Source organism: Ornithodoros turicata, chromosome 2 (genome assembly GCF_037126465.1).
Source record: "Ornithodoros turicata isolate Travis chromosome 2, ASM3712646v1, whole genome shotgun sequence".
NCBI classification, from domain to species: Eukaryota; Metazoa; Arthropoda; class Arachnida; order Ixodida; family Argasidae; genus Ornithodoros; species Ornithodoros turicata.
In genome coordinates, this window is record NC_088202.1 from 26,335,372 (window position 1) to 26,345,834 (window position 10,463).

A 10,463-nucleotide genomic window follows, 5' to 3' on the forward strand; every position below is an offset into this window, starting at 1 on the left:
TTTGCATGCATCCTGAAATGCTGCCCAATCTGCTTGGGACAGTTTCCATCGTCGTGGTCGTCTGGGGAGTGAGCTATTGGTAGACATATATTTCAGGTTGGTTGGAAAATGGTCACTTCCATATGGATAATCCTCCACTGACCACTCGAGATATTGGTACACTGACGCTGAGCACAGCGACACATCTAGACAAGAGGAACTACGGTGTGTTACGTTATAGTATGTGGGTGTTCCAGAGTTTAGGACACATAGGGAGTGGTTATGCATCATGCTTTCAATAATCTTGCCACGCGTATCAGCTCGGTCGCTGCCCCAAAAAGGATTATTTGCATTGAGGTCACCCAGTATTATAAACGGACGTGGCAGCTGCGACACAAGGCGCTCCAAATCCTCAGGTTCGAAGGCAAAGTTTGGAGGTATGTATAATGAACAGAGGGTCAGAACTCTGTCCACGCATATCTGCACCGCTACTGCTTCAAAATCTGTCACCAAAGGAATTTCCACAGCTGGCAAAACCTTTTTTTGTCAGTATTGCAACCCCTCCTGCTGGTCGCATTGAATTCATCCTAGTTTTTGAAAAAAGGTTAAAATACTTGAAAGGGTTTTTACTCTGCCCACTAAGGAAGGTTTCCTGAAGACACATGGCAACGGTATTATTCTTTTCAGTTATTTTATATATATCCTCCAGATTACTCCGCATGCCTCGACAATTCCATTGTGTAAATGAGATGACCATAATTGAATGTATAATTTTACAACAAAAAGGTTGCCACTCCTTTTAACTACATGGATGGTTCACCTGTTTTTGCTCTGCCTCTGCCTTTAGAGCCCTTGCCTTTTGGAGCGTCGGATCGGAGAGGTACGCTAGACACGTCTCGTGCCACTTTAAGCGACTCTCGCTCATCAGCATCCGACAGCTCCATAGGTTGCTGGTTTATTCCCTCTGTGACTGTGCTACCACCGTCAGAGGAGGGAACGTCTACAGTTATCGGAGATAGTCCCCCGAGACTACCGAAATCTGTTTGGCACGCAACGGCCACCAGCTTTGGTGGCCGTGCAGGTCGTCTTGTGTTTTGGGGGATGGTAGGTTGGGACGCAGACCCCGTCGAGGTCTGATTTCCAACGGACGTCGAGGGCAGTGCCATCCCCCTGAGCACTGCCTCCGAGTAAGTACCTGTTCTCCCGAAGTCGAACTGAGCCTTTGCGGCTGTGTATGATATGTTCTGGACTGTTTTCAGCTTAATGATCTGCTTCTCTTCTTGCCACCGAGGGCACGATCGCGAGTATACAGGGTGGTCCCCTGAACAGTTCATGCACTTTACTGCGTTATTGCAAGTTTCATAAGAGTGATCTTTTCCCGCGCATTTCGGGCATGTAGCCTCACCTCGGCATGTTTCCGAGCCATGTCCGAACCGTTGACATTTAAAACACCGACGAGGGTTTGGAATGTATGGCCTAACGCGACATTCTATGTATCCTGCTTTTATGGTCGTTGGTAGAGTATGAAGACAAAAAGACAATATGATATGTTTGGTCAAGATTTCATTGCCATACCTGCGAATTTTTATTCGCTGCGCAGCAACCACTCCTTGTGTTGACAGACCTTCCACGATTTCGCTTTCAGAACTGGTCAGGAGGTCATCTTCTGAGATTACGCCCTTTACAGTGTTCAACTGACGGTGGGGCGTAACACATACTGGCGTTCCGGCAATGTCTTTCATAGCAAATAGCACATCACTCTGTCTTTTTGTTTCGATTTTTACTTGCAAATCACCCGAGGTCAGCTTTTTTGCTGAGTACGATTTTCCTAATGCAGCATCAATAGACTTTGCAATCAAGAATGGCGATATTTTGCTCAAGGGGTTTTCGTCGTTTGTTGAATGAACAACTAGATACCTCGGGAAGGGCAGCTCTGTCGGGGAGCGTTCTATGTGTTTTAAGTCGATTTTCAATATCTCCTCGGTGCGGCTCCTTTTCGGGGGCCGATCATGTTTTTTGTTTTGATTTTGGGTACCCATAAGAGTGTAAAGAAATATTCAGAACCCGCATTGTACCACCCACCATCGAGTCCAACCAAGGGGACGTGTTCGACACGTCAGTACTTAGGCGATAACTATACCCAAGTGCAGTGAAGTCTCAAGGATGGAAGACACTGCCCGAGGTTGATCCTTGCCGCCACCGGGAGAATAAAGAAAAAGTAGAGGAAAGTAGATGAGGGAGAAAAGAAAGGGGGAGAATAGGCTGAAAAAAAACGGGGTGGCAACTGAACTGAATGACCCTGGACGGACCTTCCAGGGCCGCCCGTCTAGGAGAGGCTGGGGCCAAAGGGGTGTGTTGTCTTCCCTGAGGGGCCCCAAGGGGTCCACACAACCTCAGCGTTGACTCAACCACCAGGTCTCCCTTTTCCTCCGACACGGGAATGCCGCGCACAGTTCTACGCGGGGGTCTCAACGCTCACGGTGACCCAGCCAAGGGTGAGAGCGGGCTATAGCGACAGGTTTCACCCGTCGGGCGATGGGGGCGCCACTTTCCCGACGCCGGGGCGGTGTATGATGCCTCGTTCACTTAAGAAGCATTTAAAGTTACGTGACTCGAACTGTGGACCGTGGTCCGTTACAATAACTTGCGGATAGCCTTCACTGCTGGAAAACGTCAGAAGGAAGTTGATGATGACATCGGTTGTGACCCCCGAGGCGAAGGCTACTTCGGGCCATTTGCTGTAATAGTCCACCGCTGTAATTGCAAACCTGTTCTGCCATGGGAGAGTCCCGAACGGTCCGACAATGTCTACCGCAAGCTGTTTCCAAGGAGCCGAAGGAAGAGGTACAGGTTGTAATGGAGCAGGATGTGGAGTTGCAGTTTTGTCGTTCCGAAGACAGGTGTGACACGTTTTAACGTACTTCTCGACATCTAGGTCCATTTTAGGCCACCAATACACCTGTCGGATCCTCTGTTTGGTACGGACGATTCCTGGGTGTGATTGGTGAGCTATATCAACAATACGTCGTCTAAGCGCAGACGGAGGGACTACTGTGTCACCACGCATGACGACTCCCTGTATAACAGACAAACTTTCTGCGACTTTGAAGAAGCAATGCAGTGAAGGATTACTCTTGGTTGACGACGGCCACGTTGAGCCTACGAACTTGTACACAGTAGAGAGAACTTGGTCTTCTGCTGTTTCTTTCTTGAGCTCTTCCCATGTAATGGGGTGAAGACCTTGCTCTATTGTGCATATCATAACCATGTCGCTGTCCTCGTTGTTCCGACCATCCTTGTGAGCTATGGGTAGGCGAGAGACCTCATTTTTGCTGCCTTTTCTGTAGATGATTTGATAGTCGTATCGTAGAAGACGGGCAGCCCATCGGGCGATAGGCATCGGTTGACGACCGTAACCCTGACTCGATAGAAGAGTGGTTAGAGCTTGGTGGTCTGTACGGAGTGTAAACAGTCTTCCAAGAAGTAGGGTATGCCACTTTTCGCATGCATACAAGCAAGCTAGGGCTTCTTTTTCGCCAACCGAGTACCTCCTTTCGGTCTCGGAAAGTGTTCGCGAAGCTGATGCCGCAGTGTGTAGTCCATCCGGGTGTTCCTGTTCGAGTACGGCTCCCAAACCGTAATCCGAAGCGTCCGTAGTGACAACCGTTGGAAGTCTGGGGTCAAATATAGTTAACGTGGTGCAGTTCTTGATCAAGTGCTTAAACTTGTCAAACGATTCTTGCTGCTCTGTTAACCAGACAAATGTTGAATCTTTTCGAAGCAGGGATCGTAAAGGTTCAGTGAGTGTTGCGAAATGTGGCACAAACTTCGAAGCGAGACCCAAGAAGGACCTCAATGCTGTCACGTTTGTAGGGTGGGGTGCATCCATGATGGCCTGCATCGTGTCTTCGTCTGGGTGAATAGCCTTGTCAGAGACTATGTCCCAGAAACTTGATTGACTGTACTGAGAATACGCACTTCTTCAGGTTCAGCGTTAGCCCGCAGCTCATCAGTCTTGACAATACTTGGTCCAGATTTCGGTCATGCTGCTCCTGTGTTGTCCCAAAAACGAGAACATCATCTAAATAGTTCAGCGTGCCTGCGCAGTCCTTGAGTAGGCACATCATCATCTTCTGGAAGGCCGCAGCTGCTGAAGTGAGACCAAAGCACACACGTGTATAGCGAAACAAACCTTCGTGGGTTATAAATGCTGTGAGGTTTCTACTCTCTTGCTGGTGATAAGCGGAGGATAGGTCCAACTTGGAGAAGACCCTTGCTCCAGAAAGTTGATGCAAAATTTCTTCCGGGTGAGGGAGTGGACGGGAATCGATGACGACGGCTTCATTCGGACGGCGAAGGTCCACACATAGGCGAATATCTCCAGTTTTGCGCCAAGCGACCACTACCGGAGATACCCATTCAGAGGCGTCAATCCTTTCAATGACAACCGCTTCTTCTAGCCTTTGTAATTCCGTTGACACTTTGTGTCTAATTGCAATAGGTAAACGACGAAGCTTCTGTTGCACGGGAGTGACTGAGGGCTTTACTTTGATCTTGTGCACAAACCCTTTTACCATTCCCAGTCTACTTGAAAATAGGGCCGGAAATTTGAGAGCGTACTGAGGTACAGTATCTGCATTCATAGCTTGTACTTGGTGACATTCTCGAGTTGCAATTTCGAGAGAAATGTCTAACGCTTGTAGTAAATCGAGGCCCAGAACTGCTGATCCTTGTCTCACAACGTGAAAGTGTCCTGCTGTTTGTCTTTCACCAAAAGCAACCTTCGCAGTGAAGACTCCCAGTACTGGTATGGGTTTTCGAGAATAGTCATTGAGTTTCCTGAAACTGTTGCGTAATGCGATGTGCTTGAAATTGTCCTGAAATAATGAGTTCGGAATGATGGATACCGACGAGCCCGTGTCAACTAGGAGACGTATAGGAGTGCCCTCCACTCGAATCTCGCAGTATATAGGCTCTGTCGGACCCGTTGTGAGAATTTGTGCTTCCGCTATGTTCTTAACTTCTTTCGTAGGACGGGCGCTCTTGCAGACGGACGCGAAGTGCCCCTTCTTGTTGCACTTTTTGCAGAGTTTGTCCTTTGCCGGACATAGGGGATCATTCGCTAGATGATTAGTAGAACCACATCTGTAACATGTATGCTTAGCGTTTTTAACTTTCTTCACTTGTCTTTGCTTGCTAATCGCTGCTACTTCAATCTGGTCAGGCAAGGTGGCTGAAAGGATGCGAGATTCCCGCATATCTTGTTCTACTTGACACGCTATAGTGATAACGGTATTGAGCGTAAGGTCAGGTTCCAACAGTAGGCGATCACGAATTTGCTTTGCCGCAACTTTCTCAACTAGTTGATCACATATCATTTCTTCTGTGAGATCGTTGAATCTGCATGTAGACGCTAAAGCACGTAATGCTGTTACGTACTCTTCAATATTTTCACCAGGAAGCTGGCTTCTTTGCCGAAATTTGTAGCGTTCGACTGTTTTGTTAACTGTCGGTGTGAAGTAGCTGGTCTACTTGCTTACCGCTGTGGCGTAGGAACTGTGACTCGAAGTTGAGCCTTCAGACGTTGAAGTTTCCGGTAGAGCATACTGGCGAACCACCTCGGGTAGAGAAGGAAGATCCGCTGCCCTTCTACCCCTAGGCAATTCAGCAGGACGGCTGTCTTCCTGGCGTCTCCGAAAGGCGTTCCTCCAGAGGCCTCCAAGTACGTATCGAACAGTAGATGCCATTCCGGCCAGGGAATAAGTGGCTTACCAGGTACAGCCAGAAACGGTGGCGGAGGTTGTAGGTTCATTATAGGTTGACTGCGCCAAATATGTTGTATCTAGTAAGGGCGAGCTCCGACCACACGACGTAGTTCTTCTTCTTCTTCCACCACTAGGAACAGTGGCCACCAGCCACACAGGGCGATTGGCCAGGGTTTGGTGCGCAGTAATCTCTAGAGGCTCATGAGACCCACGGTGACATGTTAGTAGAAGGAAGCCATAGCAGAGGGGAGGGAGGAAGCGGGAGGTACAAGATGTTTCAGAAGCGGCCGCAGATGGTCAGAAAGGCGGCTGCTCTCGACGCTATTTCAAACCGCCATTTTTCGGTGTGGGAGGCTCCAAATGACAGGATGGCGTCCAGGGAGAGGGGAACCCCTTGTCTAGCCAGCGGCTGGCCAAGGTAGCTAAGGCGGGAGCGGTCGTAGAGGGGGCAGTGCAGGAGAAAGTGCTCAAGTGACGCAGGAGAGCGGCTGACACCCGCGCGGTGCAGGTAAAAGTTCAGTGGAAGGGCTAGACAGCGCAGTCGAGTCAGCAAGACTTCTACATGACGGGAGACGCAGCGGTCAGCCTGCCAAGCGTGGGAAAGATGGGCGTACCGGGCTGGCAGTGAGCGGAGAGCGGTCAGCTCCAGCAGCCTTCTATACCTGGCCCGCGTGATAGAGGGCAGGGGCGGAAGGACGTCAATGATAGGGCCGGAGAGGGAAATTTTTGCAAGGTTGTCCGCCAACTCGTTGGGAGATAGGCCACAGTGCCCAGGAATCCATGTCAGGACCACCTCCGTGATGTGGCTAGGACTCAGGGCCTGCAGGAGCTCGAGCCACTCGCTGGGGGGGCTGGCTAGGGCAGTGATGACCGACAGGGAGTCGGACAAAAGCAGGATCCTGGGAAATGTAAGGGGCGCCATTCTGAGAGCCAGTATCATGGCGAGGACTTCGCTCTCGAACACGGGAGTGTAGTCAGGGAGGCGGATGGGGCAATGACAGTCGAGCTGAGGGAAGACGACGCCGGCACCCGCTAGCTGAGCCGAGACCGAGGCATCTGTCGCGACAACAACGTGAGATGGGAACTGGTTGATGTGCGCCGAGAGGAGGGCTTCAAGCCGGGGAGACGGAGCGTAGGCAACGCCGGGCTGGAACGCGTCGACAACTCGCGGGGCCATGGACGAAACCGGACAGATGGGCGCAGGAGGGGCAGTCAGAGAAGTATTCAGCGAGGCTAGAAGGGATTCGACAAAGACGAGCTGCGGGGTGTTGGATTTTCGCCACCTCCGGGCGATCCACTGGGCCCGATCCCTGAGAGACTGGTTCTGTCTGGAGGCTAATGGGCTCTGGCAGAGCGAGAGGAAGGTGTTCACAGTGAGTAGGCGGAACCGAGTCTTCAGAGGGGGAATGCGGGCTTCGGCATACAGCTCCTGGTTGGCCGTGTACTTGGGGAGGCCCATGCACAGGCGGAGGGCTGTCCTTTCTACGGCGAATAGCCTGCTCAGACGGTAGTCGGGGAGGTGCGAGAAGACGACACGCCCAAACTCAAGAATTGGCCGTACGTAGCACTTGTACAGGAAGAGCAGGGTGCTCCTGCGCATACCACAGCGGGCGCTGGCGCTGCGGAGGATTGTGCCAATTGCTTTCGAAGCCTTCTGGCTTATGACTTCCACATGATGGTCCCAGTGGAGCATGTGATCATACCAGACGCCTAGGTAGCGCAGCAGGTTGGTCTGGCGAATGGTCTGGCCGGCAACATCCAGAATGATGGTCACAGCTCCTCCAGTCCAGTTGGTCTGGGGGAACACCAGGACTGCAGATTTCTGGACGTTCAACGTGAGGTGGACGGAACGCATCCAGGGCGACAGCGCGAGGAGATATTCTTGCAGTTTCTCACGTAGCGTATGCAGCGATAGAGAGCTGGAGAAGAAGGCAATATCGTCCGCATAGGTCAGAGTGAGGATGCCCGGGTCGAGAGGTAGGGAACTCATCAAAATGTTAAACAGCAGTGGCGAAAGGACGGACCCCTGGGGGACGCCCCTCTGCTGCGGATGCGAAGATGAGACAAAGCGTCCATCCGAGCAAAAGAATGCTCGTCCAGTGAGGAAGCCGCAAACCCATGAAACGATGTACGGGGGAATGTTGAGAGCTGCCATACGATGGAGGAGGACGTTGTGTTCCACGCTATCGTAGGCCTTCGCCACATCCAAGGTAACCAGGGCAGACATCTTCCCACACTCACGCGCAAGGCAAATCTGGCTTTCCAGGTTGGCGTGCGCCATCCAGATTGAGCAACGGGGGCGAAAGCCGATCTGGCTATCATTGAGCGCTGAAGAGGCTTCCAAGAAGGAAGAGAGCCGGCGGTGCAGAATCCGCTCAATGGTCTTGCAGAGGACGGATGTCAAGGCAATCGGGCGAATGTTATCCATGGCCAAGCCCCTCGAGGCGATCTTCTTGACTATAACCACCTTAGACACCTTCCAGTCATCCGGTATCCACGAGTGTTCGATGGAGACGTTCGCAATGTTCAGGAGCTCCTCTGGATGGGCAGCCCACAGGGACCTCACCATTCTGCCTGAGACGCCGTCCGGGCCGGGAGCCGAGCTTGGGAGAGCGCGCACCACTGAGTCAAGTTCCTCTGCAGAAACAGCAACGAAGCCGGACGACGACGTCACGGGAGGCTGCCGCGCGCAGGAAGTAGAGCGTTGGAAGCGGAGAGCCAGACCCCTGGCGATATCTTCCAGCTGGGCCCTCGCCGCGTCATCGGACATGACGAGAGAGTCAGGGGGGAATCCTGAGGAGAGAGACCTGCTGATATTGGAAACGTGCCTGTGTAGGGCTTTCCTGTTCTTCGGGCCGGAGAGGAATGCGTTTCGTTCAGTGAAAAAGGCCCGCTTTGCCGCAGAGATGGTACGCCTGAACACGGCTTTATGGAATTGGTAATTTTTCCAATTCACGTAGCATGTATTTGCGAGCACCTGTTTCCAAGCGGCCTTGCGGCGCCGGTAGGCCCTTGAGCAATCAGCATTCCACCATGGCGCACAGCCTGACGGCGATCGCTTGTCGATGCGGAATGTGGATGACGCTATCGAGCGGGTCAGCGAGGAAGCCGCACTTATAGCACGGTTGACGGGCGGGAGCTCAGAGCTGCCCTCCAGGAGGCGGGCCAGGTTACTAACTTTATTTACTTCTTCTTCTTCGTCTTTCTCCGCAGTGGCGCATAGCACGGGGCGATTGGCCACGGATCGTGACTTCAGAATTATCGAACACTTCGTTTCTTTTATCTCCTCTTCTTCTTTTTCCCCCCTTGTCACGTCTTCCTCTTTTCACAACATAACATAACCGTAACCGCAAAACGTTACATGGAATTTCGGGTCATCCACATAGGAAGGCATAAATGCAATTATATTCTGTTCGAAATTAAAGCTCTGCTAGCACGGTAAACCACAAACAAGTTGTATACCAATACGGATGTTACACAAAAACCACTATGGAAGAATTGCTAAAAAGCAAGCGAGCTGGTGTTATAATTCATATTGCTAAAACCCGAGCTTATATAGAGAACTACGAGAAGAGACGGATACTTCCGCAGGTGTCTGTTTTCGTAGCTCCCTAGCCTCAGTGGTTTTGATAATATTGTAACGACGACGAGGGCGGCGGGCCCATGCCACCACGTGCGGCCATTCCCATTGTACCATTATCATTCCGTTCATTACGACGTTATTATCCGTTCGAAGACGACGCCCCGCAGATGCCCCAGCCCCGAAGACGACCAACGACGCCCACGACGGCAGCGCACAGTGGAGAATACCCTCGGTACCGACCCTGCACAGGCAGCACAGCGTTCACCAAGCCCAATTCACCAGCGCCCCATCACCGGCCACCTGTCCACCCTTTGTGCGTCACCATCATGCATCTCCATCGTCCGCCGCACCGTTGCCTTTCTCATCACATCGTCCACTCATCTTCCCGCCATCTGCGTTGTCTCTGACCTTCTCCACCTGCCCTACAGCCCCCTGCTGACGCTGACGTGCCGCGCCCGGGGGTCGCGCCTTCGGAGGGGGGCAGTGTAACGACGACGAGTGCGGCGGGCCCATGCCACCACGCGCGGCCATTCCCATTGTACCATTATCATTCCGTTCATTAAATCATGACCATCGCCACGCTGTTCTGCCCGTATCAATATGCAAACAGAAATCAGACTACTCGTGTGAAATAAAATACACTACAGAATTTTACATGAGGAATCATCTTAAAATACAAACATGCAACAACGGTGTCGTTTTTACAGTGCCCGTCATTTCTCACGTGTCTTCCACAAGAGTAGGAGAGAGCTCTCCGCACTCGTGAGAATCAATCGACTGCTGCGTGCGATATTTTTCTGCTACGCTCATATTTCTTGCGCGAAAACGTTATTTAGTGGTCGGACATTCCATCACGATCAAAAACTTTTTTTTTTTCCTCGGTCTTAGACTGCTCCTTTAATGAGGTGCCAAGATGACGTGTGTATACCTGATGTTCTTCACCGCAATCGCGTTCTTGCTTCTGTGGAGAACGTGAAAATTTTTTTTCTGAAGACAATCATGCCACGGATTTTCAATTGGAACACGAAATATCCAGATCACGCTATTTTCCGGAAGGATAACGAGAAAACGTGTGGAGGCTTCTTTCTGCAAGATACGTGAACGTTATTTGTTGCATAGAGATTTGGTCGCATTCG

General features: G+C 51.4%; 1 protein-coding gene across 1 annotated transcript; it reads right to left on the bottom strand.

The window, feature by feature from the left end:
- Positions 1-6,021: 6,021 nt before the first annotated feature.
- On the bottom strand, positions 6,022-9,864 carry LOC135384429 (uncharacterized). The gene is made up of 2 exons (XM_064613631.1): positions 9,678-9,864; positions 6,022-9,065 (listed from the first exon to the last, which is right to left on the bottom strand). Exons 1-2 carry the CDS (start codon positions 9,862-9,864, stop codon positions 6,022-6,024), a joined length of 3,231 nt encoding a protein of 1,076 aa, XP_064469701.1.
- Positions 9,865-10,463: the final 599 nt, after the last annotated feature.

Coding starts and splice junctions, on each gene's coding strand:
- LOC135384429 (XM_064613631.1), bottom strand. CDS start 9,864: ATGGGAATGGCCGCGCGTGGTGGCATGGGCCCGCCGCACTCGTCGTCG. Junction 9,066..9,677: donor ATGTGATGAGAAAGGCAACG/GTGCGGCGGACG, acceptor TGTTGTGAAAAG/AGGAAGACGTGACAAGGGGG.